Source organism: Vipera berus (assembly GCF_964194415.1).
Source record: "Vipera berus genome assembly, chromosome: 3".
In the NCBI taxonomy this organism is placed as follows: domain Eukaryota; kingdom Metazoa; phylum Chordata; class Lepidosauria; order Squamata; family Viperidae; genus Vipera; species Vipera berus.
Genome location: NC_138204.1, coordinates 180,877,621 through 180,904,945, shown reverse-complemented (window position 1 = coordinate 180,904,945; position 27,325 = coordinate 180,877,621). Strand labels below are relative to the sequence as shown.

At 36.0% G+C, this 27,325-nt stretch overlaps 2 protein-coding genes across 7 annotated transcripts in view; one reads left to right on the top strand and one right to left on the bottom strand.

Moving 5' to 3' along the window:
• The window catches only part of PDE7A (phosphodiesterase 7A), a 46,025-nt gene extending 37,631 nt beyond the window's left edge, over positions 1-8,394 (top strand). For both annotated transcript variants that reach the window (XM_081325821.1, XM_081325820.1), the window contains 3 exons: positions 882-978; positions 3,862-3,942; positions 6,605-8,394. In XM_081325821.1, the coding sequence (XP_081181947.1) occupies positions 882-978; positions 3,862-3,942; positions 6,605-6,816 (390 nt within the window). In that variant the 3' untranslated portion in view covers positions 6,817-8,394. The remainder of the gene's footprint in view (positions 1-881; positions 979-3,861; positions 3,943-6,604) is intronic.
• Positions 1-27,087, bottom strand: part of MTFR1 (mitochondrial fission regulator 1) — a 28,903-nt gene extending 1,816 nt beyond the window's left edge. Inside the window, exons 1-9 of one of the 5 annotated variants that reach the window (XR_014026176.1) lie at positions 26,984-27,087; positions 23,540-23,634; positions 22,181-22,324; positions 21,580-21,678; positions 18,795-18,922; positions 17,501-17,736; positions 15,879-16,125; positions 14,946-15,096; positions 13,546-14,089 (exon numbers count right to left, since the gene is read on the bottom strand). Coding sequence is in view for 1 of the 5 variants with exons in the window: in XM_081325822.1 (XP_081181948.1) it covers positions 14,027-14,089; positions 14,946-15,096; positions 15,879-16,125; positions 17,501-17,736; positions 18,795-18,922; positions 21,580-21,678; positions 22,181-22,246 (990 nt within the window). In the remaining 4 variants the exon portion in view is untranslated. Of the gene's footprint in view, positions 1-12,114; positions 14,090-14,945; positions 15,097-15,878; positions 16,126-17,500; positions 17,737-18,794; positions 18,923-21,579; positions 21,679-22,180; positions 22,325-23,539; positions 23,635-26,983 lie in introns of those variants that run through there. The other 4 variants (XR_014026177.1, XR_014026178.1, XR_014026179.1 and 1 more) reach the window with 4 other exon arrangements.
• Between the last annotated feature and the right edge of the window lie 238 nt (positions 27,088-27,325).

Here is a 27,325-nt window from a genome sequence, read left to right as displayed (position 1 = left end):
TAAAAACAAAATAGTGTAGTTATAAGTTAATAGGAAAGATGGCTGCCACTTTTTTCTTTCAAATAATGTAATTATCACATGAAGGCAACAATCTGACATTTCAGGTAAGAAAATCCAATCAGGTGATATGTTTGCTTTCAGAAACTAAGCCTTAAGACAGGATACAATATATAAAATATTTTAGAGATTGCCGTGTTTTATCAAAATAATAAACTGTAATTTGTTATTAGAAGTATTGAAGGTTAATTGAACTGTACTAGTGAATGATAATTCTCTTATTTCCTTTCGTTTCTTAATTTACAATCTTTGGTTCATTTCATCCCATCCTCTCTCAGAAATTATGTGCCATTGAAATAATGGACATTGTGTTCCATTTTAATTACAGCAGGTCCCTGTTGTACTGTTTCTTATGTCCATTTTTATTGCAAATAGAATTCCATAGAATTCTATGGAAGGATAGTATTATACCAATTCTCTGCAAAGTGTAATATACATATAAAGTCCCTGATGATTAATTAGTAGTAATTAAAACATACACAATTATTTAAAATGTAAGACTACTTAAGTTACAAAATTGTAGAATTATGAATATTTAATAACTTTTCAGTGTTAGTTTAATGTTACACTAATTTCTGTCTTCCATCTTGAATGGATTTCCTTCTCATTTACATATTGGCCATACTCCAATGTAGTTAAATTCAAATGGTTAAATTTAGTGGCACACCTCATTTAACTATATGGCCTATAGCTCTCATTACTCATTATCATTTACTTTATCTTTTACTGTTATCTTGATTTTCAGATATTACATGGTAACTGTAAACTTAAACATGAATGCTAAGGCAAACTAGAACTAAATAATGTGTTTCTTTGTTTGCTAGATGGCTTTGAAATGTGCTGATATTTGTAATCCCTGTCGGACCTGGGAGCTAAGCAAACAGTGGAGTGAAAAAGTAACTGAAGAATTTTTTAATCAAGGCAAGTAGTGAGATGTGAAGAATTATTACCATAGATTGTGAAACATTAATGGCTGTGGTGATTGCAAAGCAACGTGAGCTATTTGCAAGAGGTTCTATGGCATGGGTGTTAAACTCGCGACCTACATGACGTGTTGCGACGTATTGTGACTCTTTTTGCATTGCTGGCAATTGGGTGAGCATGGCTTCAGTATGATGAAACTGGCCCACAGGCCAGCAGTTTGACATCCCTGTTCTGTGGAGTTGGAATGGTTTCATTAATTTACTGTTGCTGGGGTAATAAATTACTATTTTTTCTAGATGTATTTTTTGATTTATTGTTTGGTTATCTCCCATCAGGTCATTTTCAATCCTAGCGCCCATACATATAGATTTTCTCCATGGTGATGTATCCCCAATTTGTTCTTTCAAGTTTCCCAATGATGCACTCATTGTCATTGTAACTGAAAGTATCCACCTTGCTGCTAATCATCGTATTGTTCTTTTTCCTTTTGTCTTTATTAGCATTAGAGTGTTTTCCAGATAGTTGAGTCATATATTGTGTCCAAAGGAGGATAATTTGACCTTCGTTATTTGTCAGAAATCTGGGTTGATTTGTTTGATGATCATGGCTATGATATTCTCAGGAGTTTTCTTCAACACCTAACTTCAAAAATGTCAATATCTTTTATATGATTCTGAGCTTTGTAGGTATAGAGACTTCATGGCATTTGAATTTATTTTCCAAGGCAGAAGCTATCCCTACTTCAATACCTTATCTAGCTGTTATTATTAGTTTGTTCTTCTTTACATTTAATTTCAGTCCAATTTTTTCACTGTCCTCTTTGACCTTTAATATTGAGGCTTGCAAATCCCTTGCATATTTGGGTATTAGGGTTAGTGTTAGCAGTATAACAAGTTACATCATGATTTATTTCTATGCATAATCATGAAAACCATAAATCATAAATTCAGTTTTTCTATTTTATGCAAAAAGTCTGTAAGGGTTTTTCACTCAACAATAAACATTGTGTCTCTTTTCTCTGATGAAAGAAGTCAATTTGGCTATCTCAGCAAGTTCCATGTTCACCAGTTATTCTCAGTTGTGGGCAATGCCAGATCTTCCCATCTTTGCACATATAATAATCTTACTGCAGTTATCGTATAGAAAAATAGAATTTGAAGGTTCTTTTGCAACTGTTTGTCCATCTTCCTCAAAAGAAGGACCTCTGGTCTCAATTTTATATTAATCTCTTGGAAATTTTTCTTTCTTTAGATACTCCTTTATTTTCTCCAGAGAGAAATAATTTCTTTTATACAATATTGGAATAATATTGATGAAATGCTTTTTGTATAGGCATGATATCCACTAATTAAGTATCTCTCTCTTGTAATTTCAAAACCATTTTCTTCTCTTTTTCTTTTTATAATTTATATGCCAAACATTTGCCTGGTTTGTTTGCAAACTCAGCATGTTTTTCCCTTACATATTTCATTTTTATTTCAATTTCTCCTATGTTGTATATATAATTATCATTGTAAAAGCTTAGTTTGTTGAGAAATACTTATCTTTTCTGGAGATTTCTTTAATTCTTCTGTTTATCTCATCCAAAATTGCTTGTGTGTTGACTCTTTTTTTGAGTTCTCTATTATGTTCTCTAACAATAAAAGATTTGTGTCCCAAACCACCCTTAAATTTGTACCTTTATTGAAATTATTTTTAAAAATGTTTTTTTTACAACTGTCCACCATTGTAGTACATTTATTTATTTATTTATTTATTTATTTATTTATTTATTTATTTATTTATTTTATTAGATTTATATACCGCCCTTTCCCGAAGGACTCAGGGCGGTTTACAGGGTATTTAAAACAAGAAATACAAAAGTTAAAAACAATTAAAAAATTACATCAATCCCTGAAAAAAAGTAAAAACCCCAATTAAAATTAAAATTAAAATTAAAATTCTCAGCCTGGGCCAGAGAGCTTAGAGTCCTCAACTTAGGACTACTTGCTTAATGACAATTCAGATTAACGATACTCTCTGAAAAAACAGAAATCCCAGTCCCAGTTGTTGTCGTAAATTGGTTACCCGTAGTCTCCATCTAAAAGATTTCCTTTTATCCTCAGGGTTATGATTCAAACAATTCTTTAGTAGTTTCTCTACTTTAGAAACCTTAGTAGCCAAATTCTTTAAAATCCAAAACACGTCTAGGAACTCATTATTGCTTATTATCTCAAATTTTGTGTGGTACTTTCCTTGGAAAATAGTGATTTTTCCTTTTTCAGTCTGGCTATTAAAATAACATGTACGGGTAGATCATGTATAACTCCCACCCTGCTATTACATTAGACAGCATGAGGAGTTCAGGCATCTGATTGGAGAGTGGTGTTTTCTGTTTTCATGGGAACACACACACACACACACACACACACACACACACACACACACGTGTGTGTGTGTGTGTGTGTGTGTGTGTGTATAAGTGCAAGTGTAAGTGTAAATTGTAAAAGTTTAAGGGTGCACAGCAGTATTGATCTATCCTCCTTCTCAAAACACTGAGAAATCCTACAGCTAATTTTTGGTAAGAATGGGTCTGGGGTTCCATGGATTTTATCTGATAGGGCTGAATTTATAATAATAGTTATATTAGGTGTAGTATACAGCTAATCTTTGGGTTACAACTACTCATTCAGTGACTGTTCAAAGTTACAATGGCACTCAGTGAGGGTTTCACTTCCACGGTAGAACTTTGTTTTCTTCACTCATTGCGTTCAGTCAGTTGCTCATTCTGCACTGTGGATCCCCATATGTTTACTGTAGATTTTGGAGGTTGGGGGCATATTTCCTGCCTTATTGTGGATAATAAATTATTAAAACAATATTTTTTTTATTCTGTTGTAGGAGACATTGAGAAAAAATACTGCTTAGGTGTGAGTCCACTATGTGATCGACAGACAGAAACCGTTGCCAACATCCAGATTGGTAATTACTGATTTATGTGGAAAATTGTCATAATTTTTTTTATTAATATATAATATGGAGGAGCTAGAAATGAACTGTCTGAATAATTTAAAATGTCTTTGGTAGATTGCAAACAATTGTTTTTGTTTTACTGCAGTGTATAAATGTTACTTGAATTATGTTCATTGACTTTAAAATGTTTCTTTGTTCATGAAACAGGATTTCTTTTATCTAGCACTTACAATTTGCCCAAAATACTATTAAATTGCTTTTTTGAAATGAGCTTAAAATTTCAGTCTAATTTAGGTTTGATACATTTTTATACTGAAGTTTTAAATTTATAAATGAGGAAACAAGAGTTTACAAGTAACAACTCAGCCAAATTTAAACCAATTTCTTCGTTAAGATATTACATTCAAGTTTTGGAAAAGAAATATATATATATATTATTTTTTTTAAAAAGAAATACTTTTAGTAAAAAAAATTTCCTAATATAAAATACAAACAGAAATAAAGACAATGGATAAAATCAAGGTGAAGGAAAGTAGGGGGAAGAGGAAAGAAATGTTTTGATAGGTTTGCCTGCTCCATTCTGAGCTTTATGGTTTAAATTAATCATAATAGGCGTTGGTGCCCAAATTCAACACAGTGTGATACATACTGCAGTTATATTTAGATTCCAGCCATAAATTTGAAACTCATTTCTAGTTACATAATAGGAGAATGGCTGTTATTTGCAATTGATATGTGTCTATATCAATCTTAAAAACAGACTATTCACAAAGATATAAGAACTTAATAAATAACACCGAAAACTTAAGTGATTCAGCATTCTGTTTCTATAGTGGTCAGCTGGATCGTTGGGGAAGCCCACTGGCAGGGCAGGAATGCTGCTTGGTGGCTCCCAGGGGGAGAGCGTTCTCTGTGGGCGCGCCTGACCTATGGAACCATTTACCGGTTGAGCTCCGGATGGCTCCCGACCTTCGCTCCTTCCGACGCGATCTAAAAACATATCTATTTAAGCAATCCGGTCTGGTCTGAGGGGTTTAATTTTAATTGTGGTTTTAATTTATCTTCTACATTTGGGCAGTAGGGCTTAATTTATTTTCAATTTTCTGTATTTGTGCATTTTGACATTTATGTCACTGTTCACCGCCCTGAGTCCTTAGGGAGAAGGGCGGTATACAAATCAAATAAATAAATAAATAAATAAATAAATAAATATCATCCTTCTGCTCGAGTACTGAAGGGAGTAGCTGTTCAGGATGAAAATGCCTTTGACCTTATGCTAGATCTTTGGGAAGAGCCACATCAAGGCTGTGCTTTAGCCTAAATATTGGGTGTGACTATTGATTTGAATGTACGAGGACAATTTGAAAATAAACCTCCGTTTGGTTATCAATGACAGACACTTGTAGATACAGAACTTTTATTATACACATTAGAAAACTACAACATTACATTACTTTTTGACATAATTGCCATTCAAATTGAGGCACTTGTCATAACGTCTTACAAGGTTTGAAATTCCTTTGTAGCAGTTGCTTGGTGCCAAATCTGGCCTGTGGGGGGAGGCGATCAAAAATATCCCAACGCAACTGCTTCCAAAGTTCTTGGGTGTGTCTAGCGGTGTGTTGGTGAGCATTATTGTGAACCAACACTACCCTGGAAGTCAGCATACCCCCATGCTTGCTATGGATGGCTCATCTGAGTTTTCATAACATTTCACAGTAGACTTCTGAATTGATGGTCGAACCATGCTCCATGAACTTCACTAGCAGTACTCCTTTGGAATCCTCACATTTGGTGGGATATTCCATGGCACCACTTCTGGTGTGGTGTTGGTTCATGATAATGCTCACCCACACACCGCTAGAACTTTTGAAGCAGTTGCATTGGGATATTTTTGATCGCTTCCCCTCATAGGCCAGATTTGGCACCAAGCAACTACTACAGAGGAATTTCAAACCTTGTAAGACATTATGACAAATGCCTCAATTTGAATGGCGATTATGTCAAAAAGTAATGTAGTTTTCTAATGTGTATAATAAAAGTTCTGTATCTGCAAGTGTCTGTCATTGATAACCCAATGGAGGTTTATTTCCGAACTGCCCTTGTATGTAATCTGTGGTCACTTTGTACAATATGGCATATTGTAAAGTAAAACTAAATTCATAGAAAGAATGATAGACTGTTTCTCAAGGACTATACATTTATATTTACAAATGTATTTTATTCACTGTATATATTTCCTATGCTCAGTAATATGTATATGCTGTACAGTATATTTTAAAAAACTGAAATATTCCAGTATTTGAGGGGCTGCCACAAAGAAGAGGGGGTCACGTTATTCACCAAAGCACCAGAGGGCAGGGCAAGAAACAATGGTTGGAAACTGATCAAAGAGAGAAGCAACCTGGAATTAAGGAGAAACTTCCTGACTGAGGACAAAACCAGTGGAATAGCTTGCCTCCAGAAATTGTGGGCGCTCCATCACTGGAGGTTTTTAAAAAGAGGCTAGACAGTCACTTGTCTTGAGATGGTATAGGTTCTCCTGCTTGAGCAGGGGGCTGGACTAGAAGGCCTCCAAGGTCCCTTCCAGCTCTATTTTATTCTTAAAATGTATAGAGTTGTGGGGTAGGGTTTTTTGATGTTCACATTGTAACTTATTTTGTCTTTCTAGGTTTTATGACCTATTTGGTGGAACCATTATTTGCAGAATGGGCTCGTTTTTCAAACACCAAACTGTCTCAAACTATGCTTGGTCACATGGGACTGAATAAAGCTAGCTGGAAAGGTATTCAGAGAGAACAATCTAGCAGCGGTGATGATACTGATCCTGCATGTGAGGAAACAGACTCTGATGTAGTACCTCAGGAACACCGATTATCCTGACCCCAGAATATCTGCTTAACAAACTGCTCTTGCTTGGTATCTATAGACCAGCGTTTGAGGATAAATTCTGCCTGACTGCCAAGGTTTCAGTTTAAACAATGCCAGCATTATTTATTTCCAATAGTTTTCTTTGAGAAATCATTCAAAACTGGTTTTCAGTTACAAGACCTGAATACAGAGCAATATGCATATGCCTCGGTTGGCTTCTGCATGGAACCTTGAATATGCAACCCTGAGAAGAATACAAGTCTGGACTGGGAAAGTTCAAGATTTGTTATGTGCCACATTGTTTGGGTTTTTTTAGAGGAGATTTGACGTAAGGCCTTCAAAACTGCTCCGTGACATGGATGATTCTATTTTCCTGGAATTTAGCAGGACTCCATTCGATCCTTGTCCAAAATGTGGAAATGTGAAGTGCCCATACTTGGCTGCCTTGGGCAAGAACTTATGTTTACACACAGACCTGGAAACTGTAGATTCAAAAATAACCTTTCTGCATGGCTGTGAAGGAACCACTGATTTTTTTTTAAAAAAATTATCAAATCTGAAACTGCAGCTCATTTTTCTCTTAGTAAGAGAAGTCTGCCGTGGGTTACAAATTTGGCTGTGCATTGGGAATTGAACATTTAACATAAAAGCACAGCCACGTTTTACTCCAGAGTATGGGAATGCAATATAGCAAGCAGAAATACTTCTGAATTTTGGGAAGGGAGGTGGGATGGAGGAGAGGAAGAACTTCAAATTATGTTAAGATTCTATGGTGAAAACAATTGCATGTTGTTTTTGTTATTGTACACTTGAACTGCACATGCAACAAAAAAGGTGGAATGACTACCAGAAACAGCTCAGGGTATTGCCAGTCTGAAATAAAGTGGGATGGAAAGCATGTCCTTCATAACAAGGGTACAAAATGCCCCTTACGCTGCAGTGTGTGTGTGTGTGTGTGTGTGAGAGAGAGAGAGAGAGAGAGAGAGAGAGAGGGGAAGAATGAACGAGTACCTGGTGGGATTGTGAAAAAAGGGGAAAATGAAAAGGAGTCAAAAGGCATTTTTTAATTTATTCTTTTTAGAATGTGATATTTTCATGAGCAGCCACGGGGGGTGGGGGTGGGGTGGGGGGAAGGGGAAGTGATAGGTTGTTACAGCTGCCTTAAACTATGCACAAAGCTAAGTGACCAAATTTTGTTGATTGAAAAAGTGCATTGTTTACTTATTCCCTTCCTCTACTGAAATGTTATACCCATTCTGGGTTTTTTTGATGTGAAAAGGAGAAATGTTTTTAAGGACAAATTTTAAGGACTAATTTTTAATCTTCAAGCATTCCTTTTTTGTAAGTTTTAAGTTTTAAAGTACTGTAAGCACAACTGTAATCTATTTTGAGAAATTGGTGCTTTAATTTTGTTCATTTGTATTTTCCTTGTTTTTACTGTAAAGACTGTTTTGTTCTGTTTACAATTTGCAACAGCCATTTTTGGGAGAGAGCTTCAGTGTAAAGCCATTTCTTAAAGGCTTTGCCATCCTCATGTTAATGTGCCTGTTGCTGTTAATCTTTGATTAATAATAAAAACTTTTCACATTATCTCGAGTCTAGTTTGAAAGGTGGAGAAATAGTTAAGATCACATTAATCAAAAGAATTTCTTAGTGACTTTGGATTCTATAAGAGCTTCTTATAGAAGCTACAAAACATTTTGTAGATGTTTTCTTTGTGGTCCTTATGCAGCAAATAGGTAAAGGCAGTGCTTTTTTTGTAAGAAAAAAAGGTGCCGGAACTCACACATGTCATACAACCCGCCATGCCTACCCTACAAGGTTCCATCCAAAAAAGGTGCTGGAACTCCGTTCTGAGTGTTCTATGAGAAAAAAAGCCCTGGGTAAAGGTAAAGGTTCCCCCGCACATGCGTGCTAGTCGTTTCCGACTCTAGGGTCCGGTGCTCATCTTCGTTTCAAAGCCAAAGAGCCAGCGCTTGTCCGAGGACGTCTCCGTGGTCATGTGGCCGGCATGACTAGACGCCAAAGGCGCACAGAACGCTGTTACCTTCCCACCGTAGTGGTCCCTATTTTTCTATTTGCATTTTTACGTGCTTTCGAACTGCTAGGTTGGCAGAAGCTGGGATGAGTAACAGGCACTCACTCTGCACTCGGGATTCGACCTGCCAAACTGCCGACCTTCTGATCGACAAGCTCAGTGTCCTAACCCACTGAGCCACCACGTCCTTTAAGTGCAAATATACAGCACTTAAATCAAAATGTTCTAAAGCCAAGGAAAATCTTTAGTGGGAAGCATATCCTAGGGCCCAAATTCCTGGGTGTGGGTCCAGTTATATCCTCAGAGTCTCTTCAGCTACAGAAGCAGCGCCAGGAGCCTTTTTCTCTGATAACCTATAGTGCACTATAGGTGTTTCAAGGGTTTGAATATATGGGTAGATCCAGGTTCTAGGCCATCATTAGCCATGGAAGCTCACTATGTGGTTTTTGGGACAGTCACAATTCATCAGCCCCAAACTTCCTCAGGATTGTTGTTATGGGAAACTAAGAAGTCTTGTATTGCAATAAGCAATAAGCCTATACCTATTAAAAAGCTACCAGTGGTTTGTCTTGAGGGTATTTTTTTCATTTTTCTTTCTCTTGCTTTTCTAATCACAATTTCTGTATTATCTTTGTAGTAACGGACTTTGATTAGAAGGGGGGCCTTTTCTTGGGGAACATAACATAATGCAGTGAAATAACCTTTTTATATATATTAATGTGGAGGCAAAATCTTATCCACTGATGGGTGTTCCTTGTCTCTCATATGCCTTAGAAAATGGCACATTGGCATTGTTTTGCCCACAAATCAGGGTCATCAAAGCTGAGGCTGTTCAGACAGGTGCTAGTGTGGGAACTCTTAATTGCAAGGTCATTGTTCTCTTCATCCAATGCAGACATACAGTAATTCTTATTTTTATCAATTTTTTTTAAAAAAACTTGCTATCAACAGCTGTGGTTCCACTTAAGTCTCTTCAGTTCCAAACTATTTGTGAAACTTGGCACTGTGCACAAAACATCTGGTTAGAAAGAAGGGATAAAAGCAGCTTTAACTCTCTTTAGTGGGTTGAACTTGGAGTGTCCCATAACTCCTATTGGTTGAAGTGCAGCCACCTTCTATTCTCCCTTGCTCTTCATTTGATACGTTGCTAAAAACTTTTGTGCTTTGTCTGGTCTTTTAAAAAAAGAGCTTATAGATTCTTAGTTGCATGTAGATGACCAGAGTCTGGCTTTCTGTTGTTGAGATTTTTATTCTTGGCACATAGGTTTCTACCATAACTGCTATCTCATTGGCAACTACCTCCTTCCTGATGTTTCTGGGGTTCTTATTTTCTTCAGTCTTAGTGTTTCTGATTTCATTGAGACCTAACAGTCATGACACAATGATTCTTCCAAGTTGTATCAGCCATCAGAGACAGCACAGAAAACTTCTGGCTTGCTTGTGGTCTTGAGCAAAACCTCAACACTATTCAGCAGTCATGGTGTAGATTTCATTCCAGCCTTTTAATGTAATCCACTCCTTTGTTTGCTGTCATATAATACTAATACTATAGTGCAGGATCTTTTAGAGATGCAACATCTATCCAGTCTTGAATACATTGAATTAATTATCAATCATAATTGGATAAATCTGCTTGAGAAACCACTCCCCCGCTTCCAGTTGTCTAGGGTATGAGCATTCTTTCTCTGAATAAAATGCAATTTATGCAGAACAGATTTTTTATACATTAGGTTTTGAGATTCACCAGTCTCCTTGTTTATTCGATCTGATAATCAAAATTGCTGATTCTAATATGCAGACGTTGCTAGCTATGATACAGCTATTGATACCATTTAAATCTGCACAACACTGATTACAGAAATAAGATACCCAGTCTGTTTTCTTTTCAGTACCTCTCCTCAAACTCTTTAATTACTGGGGACTCCAATTATTCCTGGAAACAGCAATGCTTCATACTGATAAACTAGAACTCAATGGGACATAATGGGATATAAATTTATTATATCTTTTTAAAATCACATTACTGCTAGGCTTGTATGGTTTCTTTGTGAATTTTTTTTTATTTAACCAACTTACAGGTTGCCTCAACTACAACTGCAACTCATGGACCAATTACCTAGATCAAGATTAGTTATTCCTTTGACCTCTAATCTAAATCATGTTATCAGTAATCCAATCCATAGCAAATACTGTTCTTTGCTCTCTTAAGTTAAAAGTTGTACTAGGAATCTTTGTATTTACATACCTTCAGCAGTGGTAATGGCATACAATTGTAATGCATACGGATAGTCCTCAGTGTATGACTACAATTGAGAACTTAAGTCAGGGTAGTTGTTAAGCAAGTCATTGTCATTACACACACCATTTAGTAGTAAGTATGATGCTTAATCAATGGGTGTTTTGGCCAGAAAATAGCAAAAAAGTTGCAAAATGTGATCATAAATGTGAGCCAGTTGCCAAGGGCCTGAAATGTGACCATGTGATCATTGGTTGGGAGCAGTGCAACACTCTCGTGATGGCCCTTGGAGGCCAACATAACTTTGAACAGTAGGTAAGCAACGGTCGTAAATTTAGAACTACCTGTATTCATACAAGCAATTATTTGCTTACAGGTACAGCACAAAACATATAGAACCTATCCATTTATATACAGGAAGGTTAAGTTCCCTTAAACAGTACAAACTAGCAATAATAAATTAGACTATCAAGTTGACTGAAGTTTTTTGACTGATAGTATGCTTAACTCTATCTTCCTCTCATTGGTCTGTTCCCACATCATCCTATTTTGTCTAAATATTAGCAAAGATATGATTTATCTCTGTTGCTATATAAGTCAGGCTGGGCCATTTGAAAATATATTTTATTCACAAATCATAAATCAGCCACAATTTGACATTTTGAACCATTGGAAAATTTGAAGCAGCTGTTCCAAGGTTAAAACACTTTCTATACCCCCTCTTTTTAAAACTACCTTTTCCAGTCTAAAGCAAACCTGATTCAGGACTTAACAGATACAGGTTGTATCTTTAAATTGAACCAATCCTTTTAGTGCAGGGGCGTCAAATTGCTGTCCAGTTGCATCGTGCAGAGGCCACGCCCACAGCAGTTCCGGCAATGTGAAAAAAGTTGTGATACGTCACATGTCACGTGATGCGGTGAGTTTGACACCCGTGTTTTAATGCATACATTTTGTTCATTTTATTTGCTTTAGATGTTCTTAGGTCCCGTTGTGCAATATTCTTTGTTCAAGCATCAAAAAATGACCACACTAATGAAATATACTATTTTTTAATTTTGAATAGTGGTGGAAAAGTTTAAAAATACTGATGTAGCTAAACAATAATAAACATTAAAGCAGGGCTTTTCAACCAGTGGTACGGGTACCACCTGTGGTACATTGGCACCTGGCAGGTGGTATGTGGCCATCCTAGAAAAGTGGTAGCGGGGGAGGAGAATAAGCTGAACCGGTGGTAGCACTGCACAAGCTTGAGCGAGATGGCTGGAGCTGCAGGGCTGTCAGGGCTCAGCGGAAGCGCCAGGATCAGCGCCGCTTTCCAGCTGATTGGCGCTTCTTCAGGGCTTAATGGAAGTGCCAGGATTAGCGCCAGGCTCCAGCTGGAGCTCGGTGCTGATCCTGGCGCTTCTTCTGAGCCCAGATGTTGCAGCATCTCCAGGGTCTTGTGATTTACATTCAGATGCTTGGCAACTGATTCATATTTATGATGGTCACAATGTCCCACAGTCATGTGAAGTGATCCAAACCTGCTGCAACCACCCAGCAGATTGGGGGGGGGAATAAAAACCAAACTCCCGCCCACCCCACCCCCGCTGCCAATCCACAACAGAAATGCTCACAACAATGAAAACCTTGGACAGGAGGAAGAGTGCTACCGGGCGGGCAGGCGTCTTGCTCAGCTGTGGCTTGGGGGGGCACTTTTTCAGTGCCATTGTAACTTTGAACAGTCACTAAGTGAACTGTTGTAAGTCAAGGGCTACCTGTACTTTATCACCCCCCCTTTTTTTGGGTCATCAGGTTTTTGACACCTTGCTAGGCGACTGTGGTACTCGGAATGTTGCCATATCCTAAAAGTGGTACAGTGGGTGAAAAGGTTGAAAAGCCCTGCATTAAAGTACCTGGGAGGAATTTTACATGATCAATTTAAAAACATTTTCATATTTGAACAAATTTCAAAGTGAAAGCTTTTAAGCATTTCATGACATTTATGTTAAATTTACTCTTAATATATATGCAGATAAACCACTTTTCGATGTCACACCAAATTATTCAGCAGTTCACAAATACTACCCAAGATGACAAAATACTCTGTTCAAGAAGTAAAATGTTTTACTCAATAGGAAAGCTGGTCTTCAATTTCCCCCCCCCCCAATCTCAAATTATTTTCTGACTTATTTGACAGTTGTTTATTATTTGCAATTCAGTTCAACAGGAATTGGTGAGTAAGCAGGATTGAAGGTCTATGAAGGAGGCAACAATGCTAATTAGATACTAAGTTTCATTAGTAACTGTTGATATGCTCATATGTGCATTATCACTAGAATGAAGTTGAAATTATAGTGTTATATTCTATGTAAAAACATGATCAAGCTTTTTCTAGTTTCTTCCATATAAATATACTTCTAATGCAGCATTTGCTTTAAATTTAGCCAATTCTGCTAATAATAAAATACTTTAGCGTTGTCACCTTCATCCTATAGCATGGGTGTCAAACTGCCGGCCCACGGGCCGGATGCATCCAGAAGCTGCGCCCACCCCACTGCCGGCAATGGCAAAACTCCTGATACGTTGCGTGACATCACGTGACGTCACAAGTCTGACATGTCTGCCCTATAGAAAGAAAAGTAGCTCCAGTGAAGTCTGTACTTCAAGTTCAACATGAGATGTCAACACAGGTTAAATATGTCCTACTATTATATTTCAGATATTACATCAAAGCAATAATTTAAACTATAATTTCATCCACATAAGTTTAAGAGTGACATTTATAACTTAGTGTTAGCCCAACACAGCTTGTACATAAATACTAAAACCTGTGCTAGAACATGGTAGAATTTTCATTTTTAAACTTGTTCATGGAAGCAAGACACACTACTCAGTATTGTAAAATTAAAAATCTAATTCTCAAAACAGTTGAGGTGGTCCTTTTATACTGAAGCATTGTTTTTCTACTTATCAATTTCAATCAGATTCTTCATTTTTCCTGTAGGCTTCAGCAGGTGTGGCCCAAACTGTGAAAAGAAAAAGAATGTATAAACTAAAAAAAAAATCCATGTATTTTCCTCCTTGCAATGTTTGTATACAATAAGCGGGAATTTGTATTGACCAGCAGTTCAATAAAACACCTTTTAGATCAGTAGCTGGGGAATTTTTACGATTTTTTTTTAATCCCATTTATATCCCGCCCTTATCCGAAGACTCAGGGCAGCTTACAATTTAAGCACAAACCAATGTGCTTAGCAATAGCCTTCATTCTATGTATATGCCTGCTTATTAGGGCTTTCGCCCCCCCAAGCGGCATTATTACAAAGTCAGCTTATTGCCCCCAACAATCTGGGTCCTCATTTTACCTACCTCGAAAGGATGGAAGGCTGAGTCAACCTTGAGCCTGGTGGGATGCGAACCTGCACTAATTGCAGGCAGCTGGTGTTACTTAAGGAGGCATTAGCCCACTGCTCCACCAAGGCTCCTTTAGGTCCACGGCTCTTAAGAGTTGCCAAGTTTGAAATTCATTGCTTTAGATTCTATTAGTGGGAGTACTAAATCCACTAGAATGAAAGGAAGCAAATGTTCCCCTGGCATGTTGCTCCTTTAATTCAAGGAAACCAATCATAAATACTGGAACTGATAATAAGCCAAGTTAAAAGTTTGGATGGACATTAGTTTGCCAATCTCTTGAGATGAGGCATTCTGGAGATCTCTAGTCCTGAATTTATGTAAACTCCAGTGTCGCTTGGCTAAGCCTAAAATGTGAACCTTGGTTGCTTGTAAACCGGCTTACTCCTGATGTTAGTACAACCAGATTCTATGACTTGTTCAACACACCATGGATCAGTACAACAGACAAACTTGGGACCAAACACTTACCATCTTTGTTTCAAAATCTGAATTCTGTTTATCACTTTCATTTGAACTGTCACTACGGTATCGATACGCAAATTTCTTTTTAAGAGCCTCAGCTATTACTGCAGCAGGATCTGTTGGGTCAGCAGTTTTCCTTATTGTGCTTTCCTCCGGCCTTCAAAAGAATAAGGTAAGGCTTTTATGACACAGTGACTTCAAATGAGGCAAATATATGCGCCATTTTCACCAATGTTTTGCCTATCTTTTTTTTTGCTTTCACACTTCAAGTGCCAGAAAAACAAGAAAGAAGTATCAGAATACCTCTTTATATTCAGATCTACCAGATAAAACAGCTGGGCACAGTAAATATATAATAAAGTATATCATCCTCTTTCTCTTTCGTTTTAAAAGTTGATAGATATTCATTTAATGACTGTCTTGAAAAAATAACTTTATGACCTGTACTTAAGATTGCTGTCCCTGCAATCCCATGATTGAGATTAGAGTACTTCGCAATTGGCAGGCGTTTACAACTGTTGCAGCGTCCTGTGGTCATGTGAACAGCTGCCTTCTGAAGGTACTTCACTGAGAAGCCATCAGTAAAGCTGCAATTTGGGCCATGTGATGTCTTTCTTAACGACTCTAGTGACTTGATTAACCACCCCAGGAAAATCAACATTATAAAGTCATGATATTTTGTCAACTATCACTTAGCAATGTGGTTACGGGTCCCAATTCCGATTGTTAAGAGGATCTATTTGTACTTGTTAAAATGACAAACTCCTGTTTGAAAACCAAACAATGAACTTGATGCACATTCACTTCTGGGAGGCTACTTTAATTATCTGAATCAAGCAAATAAATGATTATCTCATCTCCATCTCTGCATAGCAATAATCAAAATACTGCACTTCTTCCCTGCAACCCTATCTCTAATAACTAAAGGGGAAAACATACCTTTTCACTGAGCGCAGCTTGACATTGTTCATGTCTTTCAGGATATCTAGCATATTTGGCATTTCAAGCTTCTTTGGATCACTATCTATCAGAGTCTTGCCAGAATTTATTCTTTTTCCTTTGCGCTCTTTAATAAGGTCAATGGCAGAAACACTGTGCTGAAGTGGTGGCGGTGGAGGCAGGGGTGGTGGTGGTGGTGGTGGCGGCGGCGGTAGGACAGAAAGGGAGGCAGAAGAACTTATTCCAGCTGTAAGAGAAATGTACATTTAAACATGCTTCAAATATCTTTAATATTTTTTTGTTTAAAAAATGTATCCATTATTGTGTTTACCAAATAGAATCAGCACTGAACTGAATTGTTATCATGTACCACTACTATATTCCCTCTCTGTTCTTGACAGTTTCCATTCTAACACAAAATATAATGAAAAATGTGAAACTTCTTTTAAGGGAATACATAGCTTGGCTGTAAAAATACTGACCCCAGTATTGAAGCAGCTTTCTAGTGTGTGACATTTATTACATTTCTATACTGCTGAACAAAAAAAAACTTTCATTTACAGATAAACATAGTTTATTGTGTTTTCTATCCCTGTTTGCTGCCTAAGTTATAAGGGCTAAGATTGGTAGCTGTATGAATGTTAACTAAATATAAAAACAACATCATAATGAAGAAAATGATAACTATTCAGGAACAGTACTATTTTTAAAAGTTACTGAAGGCCAATGAGGGTGCCAGCCTAACTTCAAAAATGAAAACATTCCAAAATATGAGGGCTAGAAAACTGAAAGCCAATGCCCATAAGTCCTGGTCCTTTTTACTTCCTACACATGGTAGACCATTAAAAGATACTGGGAGAATTTCATCATGAACAGGTTGATCAACTCACTTCTATTCTATATTGGGAAAGGTGGTTCTTTTAAGTATCTTGCTGCCAAAGCATATATAGTTTTATAGGTTAAAAAAACCCCAGCATTTTAAACTTACTGCTATCCAATCGGCAATTATAGAAAGAAACAGTGTTTGTATACTATTTCTCAGGAAAATACATTACATTGTTGGGTAAAAGGAAAATTGGAAATGCGGGCAAAAAATTAATCATCACATAATGTGTCAACTGAACCTTTCATAAAATTGTTTTTAGATACTGTGTAAGAACAATCACAAGTCTCATTTTAAGAACTTCCAGTCAAAATCTTTACTATTGCCAAAAGTTTGTAATACAAATCCCAAGATCATCTTGACTCAGATTTCTACAAGAGTTTAATGTAACTTTGCCCAACCTATTACTAGTATTACTACTATTACTCTATCTAGTGCACCAGATTACACTTTTCATCACATGCACTCAGCAAAGTATGCTGGCTTAGAATCATGGATGCTATCATCCACCACAAAGGGAAAACAACAGGTTGTGGAAAGCAGGTTCAAGATCATATGTGCAGATGGGTAATAATACAGAAATATCCCATTCCAGATCTTTCATGTCAAGATAAAGTCTAGCAACTAATTTTCTAAATGTCATAATTTATACACGAAGAATATTTGTATCTGAATTTTTAATATTTTTTGTCTATAGGCATAACACTTAAAACTTACAGAGAAAAGGACAACTTAATACCTGCTGCCAAATTTTGTTCTTGTAGGCTTACAATTTTGGCTATTTGTGCTCTTAAATTAGCAAGCTCATTTTCCAATGCATTTATTTTCTGCAATGCTTCATTGTTTGTGGCTACTGCAGTTTTGGAGTCTTCCATTTCTTGTGATTTCTTGGGCAACAATTCTTCAGTACTTGAGTCTCTTCCTGAGCAGCCTTCACCTTTAAGGAATAGTTGGGATTTTGACCAGCCTTCTGATCTATAATCAAAAAAATAGCTTGTTTTTTCACCATGTAGCATAAATCCCTTAATCAAAGGTAGCCAGGTTAAAGTTCTGTCTCTTAAACCAAATATCTTATTCTTTCCAAATGTAGAATGCTGTCTTTGCCATGTTTGTATTTAAGCTAAAATGTTTAAAAGTTCCTGTAAACATCATTAAACTATATTCTGCTCTGTTGGAAAGGTGAAGGCAAAGTGTTCAGTTTTGTTCCTTGGCCTTCAGCAAGATAAGTTAAAAATCTGATAACATTTAGAAAAATATAAATTGTATTTTAATAATAAAATGCTTTCAAGAACAGATGGTTTAGATATTAAACACAACCAGTTTTTCAATTACTATGTCTGCAAACAGTGCAGAAAAATTCATCTATACAGATATCATTAGTCTGATAACACTTTAACAGCTTTTTTAATGTCTAAATTGCATTATAATTTCTTTGGTCCATGTGACCTTTAAAAGATGTCTTGTACTCAGATGGTTAAAATGTCATAAGACTTTTTATAATTTTGCTTTGCTTACTGTTCTCTGGTTTCTTCTACCTTCAAACTTCAGCAACTGCTAAAGCCCCTAAAGATCCTGTGTAAGTATTTTTCCTTTTGTACTAGAACTGCTGTCAGTCAAGGGTTTTTTTTCCCTTTCAAGGGCTTTCACTGTACATGACCTTACATAAACCTACTTCACAGTAATTAAATCAAACTAGGAGAAAATCAAATAGTATTTTATCAGTGCTTTCATTTTCATATTTCTTTTGCTTTGTTATTTTTAAAATTAGTTGTGAACTTCTGTGGACAGAGCCAGATTATTACAAATCTATCCAATATATAAATTCACATGTTGTCAATACTGGAGTATCAATAGAATATTCTTCCCCGTCCTTTTACGTATAAAAATCAATAATATTGGCCAGTTTTCATGTTATCAGAAAACCTGATTTTCAAACGGTAAATTTCATAGAAGTTGGTTAATGGCCTTGGTCAACAGGTTATCTACCAAAGCTTAAAGAACCAATAATAGAGGGTAAGCTTTGAGAAACATACCGGAACCGTGTAAACACTTTGTCTCCTTCATCATCTTCTTCAGCAACCCAGCCTACATCTACAAGGGAGACTATTGCATCTTCTTTTAGTTGGTTAGACTGAGTGTTTTCTGCAGGCTGAGATGGAAGCTAGATTGATTGGATAATGTTACATATTAGAGCAATTGCCTGGGCCTGGATCAGTATAACATCACTATAAAGGTAACATGAAGTTAAAATACAGAGTGAGAATATGAATAAGATAAATAAATGGGAGGGAGAACAAGCTAATACAAGAGTTAAAACACTAGGTTTTTTTCCCCATTTGAGCAAGGTTTCAAACTTAGTAGCATGATCCAATCTAAGAAATCTAAGGAACGTCCCACAGCATTAGCATTTCCATTGTTGTTTCCTAATGATATGACACACAAATTGAGTATTACATAGCAAATATCTAGCTGCAGGTTAGGAAATTTACATATACCAATAAAGTTACATAGGTGAAGAATCTGGTTAATTTCAAACTATTTCTCATACATATTACATAATATTTGGATGAGAAATGGAAGACAGAAATTCGTTTCAGAGAAAGAAAATCCAAATCCTTATTAATGTGTTAATAAGCGTTATTTTAATGTATCTGTTTCCAGATTTGCCAGCCCAGGTAAGGACTACTTTCTAGAAATGGCTGAAGTTAAAAATACTGTGTTATCATTATTGAAAATCAAGCCTATGTTTGCTATTCTACAGTGTTCAATGAGAGTGTTATCACTGTGACTATTCTGTCTAATACTGGATCATTGTGATATAATTTCCAAAAAGGAAGAAAAGCATATAACCATGTCTTTTAATAGTTCAACACTTTATTCAGAGATTATTTCATGGTCATGTGAAACTAGAACTTTTATATATGCAAGTATTTTAAGTGGGTTAGAACTTCTCGCTTGTTTATTATTTCAGACTTCACATGCTTTTTTGGAGATGTGCCACAGGACAAACTCAAATTTGCCTTTTGTCAGACCTTAAGCTAGATAGGCAACTAAACCTAAGCTTTGTGAAAAGATTAAACCTGGGGCACCAAAATAAATATCTAAATTTCCCATCCACATTTAAAATATCTGACTAATTAAGTCTCATATGCCCTATTAAAGTAGCAATCCTGAGTATGTTTGTCTTGAAGAAAAGTTTAATTTTTCAGCAATATTTTGCTGTTAGGCTTCCAAAAATGACAAAACAACTGTCACTGTCATTAAAGATCTTTAGCTCATTCTCTATGCACAAGAAAATAAGGAACACAGAAGTTCATTAAGATTCTTAACAATCAGATTTAAATGTAAGTAAATACCAATAGTTAAAGTGAACTTTAGTGAAAAAAGAGAAGACTGACTTACAGTAGGCTCAGTGCACGATCCTGCGATATAATAGCTAGAGAGCAAGAAAGGAAGAAAAAGGAAAGAGAGAATGCTATAGAAAAGTTTCAAGAAAGCAGGAAGAAAGCTGTGATATTATTAGGTGTTTTTTTTAAAAGTTTATTCTGCCACCATTCAGAAAACTATAGTACTTTTCAGCAAGGGTCAGGGACAGAGAACCTTTTTAGTCTAATAACTATTTTAAACATCAAGCATGTGACAACTCAAGAACACACTTGTATTTTCCTATTCTCTTGGGCTTGGTTTTAAACTGAATTTGTGCCCACCACTAAACTCTCTTTCCTATCCCTGCATTAGAGCTTTGTAAACAACTGAATCTGCCTTTTGCTGCTGCTGCTGTGAACATTATATTGAGCCTTCAGATAGCTAAAGTATGTAGAATAACAGAGTGAAGATCTCTTAACATTGGCATTTCTCTTTGGTGAATGTTCCAGAGAAAAGTATTGATTAAGATAGAAGACATTATTTCTTATTTTTGAATCAATTTCTGCCCAGGTTTATCAAAAATATTCGGAAGTCACTGACAGCTTAGACCAGTAATATCATAAAATAAATGTATCTATAGATAAATAATAAGGGAAGAAATATTTTTTATTCTAGAAAAAAAGGACATTATGATATTCACATATGATACAAAATGTTTTTAAGTTGCTGAATTTGTAATGTGTAAATATGATTTTATCCTTGAATGCCTTTTCCACTCAAGAGCTGTTAAAATTCACAAGAGTTCGATAAAATTCAATGTTATTGACATCTGAGTACAATAGAAATAAATAATGACCAATCTTCCTAAAAATATGTTCTCTCCAACTTTCAAATATGTTAGTTTTACTATAAATCACAATTACTGAAAAATCTTTCAGAACTCATTACTTAGTACTGAAAAGGAAGTTCTATTTAAAATATATGGCATTGTCATCTGAAAATAAATCTAAAATTAAAAATATGCTGAATTTGACCTTTGTCTGATCAATGGTATTCAGTTTGCTATTTTCAATTACAAAATTATTTTACAAAATTCTTATTTCGAAGGGACTATTTTTTAAATCAGAAAATAGTACCATTTTTTCACCTACTTTTAAATATGTTGACATTGAGTTTCATTAGATATTTGAATTATTTTCTACTCTCACCAATGAAGACTTCAGGATCAATAAATCCAATTTATAAATCCATGTCATTTTCATTTAATTAAATTTTAACCTTTAACATTAATGTAACTACTTTTTTGCTTAAGGAAATAATTTAATTTGGGGATATCCCTATTTTTGGTTCCAAACTGACAGAAAGTAACTTATATATCCCCAGGTACCACAGACCAAGATGTTTAGGTCTTAGTAGTTTTTGCAAATCAAAGCAAACAAGTAAACATCTTACCTGAAATTGAACCCTTGGGCATTGTATCAGAGAAAGGTTGGAGCCAATTTTTCTTACAATACTTCTGCTTGGACCATAAGATTTATTTGACCAAAGCAGCTGAAAATAAAATAAAAAAATTGTCTGTGTCAATATTACTTTACTTTGAAGTTTTACTTACAATTAAATAAATCCAGGAAAACTATTTTTGTGTAAACATGTATCAAATTGCATTGTAAGCCTGTATATTCAGAAAACAGATTTACAACTTAAGATTTATTTTATTGTACAGTGCCCAGAGTCATGCAAGTGACATGGGCAGCAATATAAATTTGATAAAATGGCACTATACTCAGTCCAACAAAATTTGAATGGGCTCACAATATCTCTCTTAAGCAACATTATTTTTATTATGTTTTATAATGGACTACTGAAATGAACTATTCATCAGACACAATCCAGAAAACTTTTATGTATACTTATATTCCACAAATTCAGTTATATTTAAATATTATACTATGTGTTTATGTCATTTTAATGTAATTGGCATTTATGCATGTCATTCCCTATACGTTATTCAGACTTTGTTTTTGCAGATATGTTACTGTAATGATATACTTACTGATTCCATAGTTAACCCAGCTTGCATAAATATCCCTCTAAATAGATGCTTAATCCAGCAGATCATCTAGAATAAAGTAAAGGTTTCAGTAATTTGTAAGTTGACAACCTTAGCTTGCTAGGAGGTAGAAGCTCCATAGTCATCCTGGAGAGAAAAAAACATTTAAGCAAAATATGCAACTGTTTCAATGTGAGAATTCATCTCAAAATAAATATAATAACAGCTAGAGCTCTAGCATTTTTCACCAAAAGTATGTAAGTGGTAGTTTAATTATACACCACCTTTAATTAAACACTATAAAGTTGTATTCTAATATTCAAAACATGAAAAAAGAAGGAAAACAGCAACAACAGAAGCAAGAACCAATTGTATAAAAAAGCATACATTTAAAGTTATACAGGGTATACCCATAGACCAATCACAATATATTTTAATATTTTTTCCAGATAAATTGTTATCGTACTTACCATAGGAATGTTCAAAGATCACATTTCAAATGAGTATGATAACGGTAACCAATTCAATTATTTAATGTAATTTATATAATAAATTGTCTGTAGGGCCTGAGTTTTGGTACCAGCAACTGAAGCAATTATAAAGACCAATAATAAATGCCATATGATGCCTGAGAATGATTTTAACAAATATAATTTTGAAAGCATACTGCATTAAAACATTTAGTATACTTTAGGCAAATTATAATATAAAAACATCTGTGTGGTGAGTGTGGCAGTACTTAAGAGACAGCAAAACAGAAGAGAAAAAACTGGAGGAAATTATAAAATACAAAGACCTACAAATAAATAGATTAACTGTAGCAAAAGAAAGCAAAGATAGTACCAATAGGAATAAGCACTTTGGGTGCAATCCTAAAACATCTGGAGCATCACTTGAATACTATCGGCACTGACAAAATCATCATCCGTCAATTGCAAAAAGCAATTTTATTGGAACAGCTTATATGCTGCAATGATACCTCTAACACCATGAAACATCTATCTATCCCAGGTCCTTGGAAAGGATTCAATAGGTGGATAAAAATACCAAATCCAGACTAAACATCTGCCAGACTGTGCAACCAATAATAATATATAGTTTTGAATAAGAACAATTTAGTCAAGTGAACAGTTACGATTATTTTGGAAAGTAATCAAATTTCTGAGCTTTGTAATGGAAAAATGCAACTGAAGAAAAGGAAATGAAATTCAAGCAAAACTGCTATCACAAAATATTCCATTCTGATTATAAACTTCTTTTAGTTGATGGTTAGTTTCTTTTAGCAGAGGAAAAATAGATTCATTTGGAAAGGCAGTTCCTAGTTTTAGGCTTTATTACTTATAGCAGGTTTTAGAAGCTAACCTGTGGCTGTTCAGTTGTCAGTTTCTCACCTGGGAATAGCAGTTCACTTCATGACATATATTTCACAGGTGACATTTTAAAAATATTCCTTTAACCTGAAATAAAAAATATAGTATTTGTTGTTAAAAATGAGTATTGACATTGGCTAGATTTATCTTTGCTCCTGGACCTCAAAGCATTTTACATAGCACTTTCTCTTTCAACTTCTTTCTCATAACAGCAGACATGTAATGGAGTGAGAATGACTAACCCCAAATCATCATCCAATAAGCATCCATAGCTGAGGACTTTCTATAATACTTCAACATGTTAACTTTAATACCCATGTTGGCTCTTCTAAGAGCTAATAATTGGAAGCTCCTAGCTGATCCAGACAAAAAAGAACAGGTTATCCATTCCCAAAATTAAGTGAAGCAACATAGTAAATTTTGGGGTTGAGGTTGTAAGTTGAGGACTACCTGTACACAGTTGCAATTCTCCATTAATATGAGTATTTATAGCACAATCTGTCCACAAAACATCCCATTTCCCCAATCTCTTACAGCATTTAGATTTATAAATTCTAACATTAAAACAAGAACTTACATTCTTTTGCTAAAATGTATTATTTTGTAACAAATTGAACCAACAAGCTATGTAAGAAAAGTAAGGTACTACTTCTACAGAGAATAAAATAAACAAATGTGATTTGTTCAGTAATGTTTAACACTGACAAGATCAACGGCAATCAGTGTAAGCTATTCTGCTTTGGCTGCTATATTATTTTTTTATTTCTAATTTTTACTCTGCATGCGTGAGTTTGTTTGTGTGTGTTCTGGGACTCTAGTTATAAAATCAAATTGAACCAGACAATCAAATAGAGTTTTTTGTGCTAACAACATAACGTTTTGAGTAGATATTATTTGGTTTTTTGATAGAAGATCCAGATGTGTGAAAGCCTGTTTACAAGTATAGGATCAAATAAATTAGTAAAATGTTGACCTATCAAATTCATTAATAATAAATAATGCATCCTAAATTTTAAGACATTTTTCCATTTATCTCCTACATTTAGAGTTCAATATTTTGAACTTTAAGGAGGCTATTAGAATGCTTCTTTTCATAGGACCTTTATTAAGTCAGAAAAATATTCTCTCTCTACTGATTTATATTAAAGTTGTACTGACTGTTGACTATGTGTCAACTACTTGATGTCAACTGTAAACAAATAATATTTCTCCACAATGGCCTTTTCCTAACCTAATTTTTCAAGTTTTCCAATGGTGTACTCATCACTAATGTAATTGCATCCATTAGCAATTGGTTATATTTACTATATTCTAAAATGAATTTATTATTTTGGTTTATATTATATATAATTTTTATTAACTTATACCAAGCTTAGTTATACATACTTAATGAAACTATTACTAGCACAAGGCACTTTACAAATTGCTAACAAAATGTCTAATATAGCCTTCACACCTTTTTGTCATCTCTATATACTATGAGTGCATGACCATTCCTTGGTAACTTTCTATTTGTCTTTGAAGTAACTTAATTGTGGCAGAATCAAATAAATGAGTGAGCCAGAGCTTATAATAATTAGCTATACAAAATTACTGGTTTTGCACACATGGTTGCTACATGTTGCAACTCTATAATTTTAATTTATGGGAGAACATATTCGTTCCCACAACAAATACAATTATATCTGTGAAGAGCGAGTATCTGTACTGCAAAATAAAAAGCTGTATTCTGCCAAGTCAGATTATTTTCTGTATAGCTCAGTTCAGCTGTAAATTCAGATTCAGAATAGTTTTGTGTGATGTCAGTTATTTCATATCATTTCCTATTGCATCCATTTAACTGCAAAAACCAAATATTGTGATTACAGAGATTACAGGAAGTCCTTGTTTAGTGACTGCCTTATTTACTAACCATTCACAGTTACCATGATGAAATATTTATAACATTTCAGGTCTGTAAAGCAAAGGAATGCTGAAGTAAGACCATAAGCAGAGTCTGAGTTTTACTTAGCAACTTCACTTAATGACTACGTTGGTGGTCCCAATTGTCACTAAATGAGATCTATGTGTGTATCATGATCCTATTTCTCACAATATTGTTGGATGCAACGACACAATTTTGCAAACATATTTTTAAAGTTGTTTTCAAAATATACTTCAATATATTAACCACAAAGTTCTGAAGCATTTTGACTATGGATGTCAAATCATAAACACATTTTCTAACAATAAATGTAATAGACACAGCTAATGTCAGAGATGAGAAAAAAAAATTGTTTTTGTGGGAGAAAAGGAAGTAAAAGACTGCAGTGGGTGATGAGTTAAAGTGGGTGAGTGATATGTTAACTATATAGGAAGGATTTTTAGATCTTTTCGAGGGAGAGAATCTCTTTGACTGTGCAGGAATCCTATTGTAGATCACAGATGTTGTGTGCCCCACTTAGAATTTTTCATTAAGTGTTAGAGGCAAAGTCTAGATGGGCTTATACTGAGTTATTTATTTTGAACCAGACAGGTCTTCTTAAGCCTATGGCTCACAAAACAGCGCAGTCTTTTCTACATTACTCGATTATTATTATTATTTTTTTGGTGTCCAAAGTAACAAACAAGGAAGAGGAGGAAAATCCGGCACTATTAGAAGCAACAGACAGTAGCCAGGCAAATTCTGTTTAGATGTAGGAGTAACTGTTAAGAGTAACTGCCTTTTCCGGAGCACCCGAAAAGAGAAGGGAGAAGACAATCAAATTGAAATTTCTAAGATTGGCCACGGGGCCTCGCAGGGAAAAAAAACAACAACCTTACGACTCGAGGAGCTTAGAAAGGGCGCATAAGCAGTAATTTGAGAACCGCCAGGTTTAGGCCTACGTCAAAAATCAGATCCTCCCGAAGACGTAAAGCAGGGGGTCTTCAAACTTGGCCCTTTTATGACTTGTGGACTTCAACTCCCAGAAATCCTCAGCCAGCAAAGCTGGCTGAGGAATTCTGGGAGTTGAAGTCCACAAGTCATAAAAGGGCCAAGTTTGAAGACCCCTGACGTAAAGGCATAAAACGGTTCTCCTGCGAGCACTCTTCCGGCCCTGCCGAACATGCTCCCACCCGGGTCTGCCCCTTGCCGGGAGGGGAAGAAGGAGGCGCGCAGGGCAAGAACCAGGAGTCGCCGGCTACACGGCGGAAGAGCCAAAGCAGTTGCGGCCGGGAAGGCATAACTTCTTTTCCCGCCCCGCGATTGGGGAAAACAAAAAGCGGCGCCCGGCAACCTCGGACGAGACCGTCGGCGGTTAACAGCGCGTGTCCTTGACTCACACGACCGGCAGATTCTCTCTCGGCCCCGACCTGACGTTATTCGTGGACGCCGTTCGGCCCACACCCGAAACGTCGCGGCAGGGTTGAACTCTGACAACAAATCGAGGCCCCGAGGCAGATGGAAAGAACTCACCCGCTCGTCGGACCGGTACAGTATTTATTCCTTTGCTCGGACTCTCCCGGAGCCGCGGAGTCCCCGCCGGCCAGCAATCCCTCGACTCTCTTCGTCCGTCTCCCGCAGCAACCAATCCTGAGGAGCGCCGGCTGTAGGCCTGGCCAATCGCGGTCCGCCGTTTAGGGAGGCGAGGCTTAAGTCTTGCAGCCCGGCCAGATGACGGGATGCATCATCGAAGATATCATCATCGAGACAAGGATAGTAGCCCGCGGACTCTATGATCTCTGGGGTGACATCCGCTCCAAAGGCCTCCTTTCTCATCTCGATGGTTTCAGAAAGTTCAAATCCCGCCTAATGTTT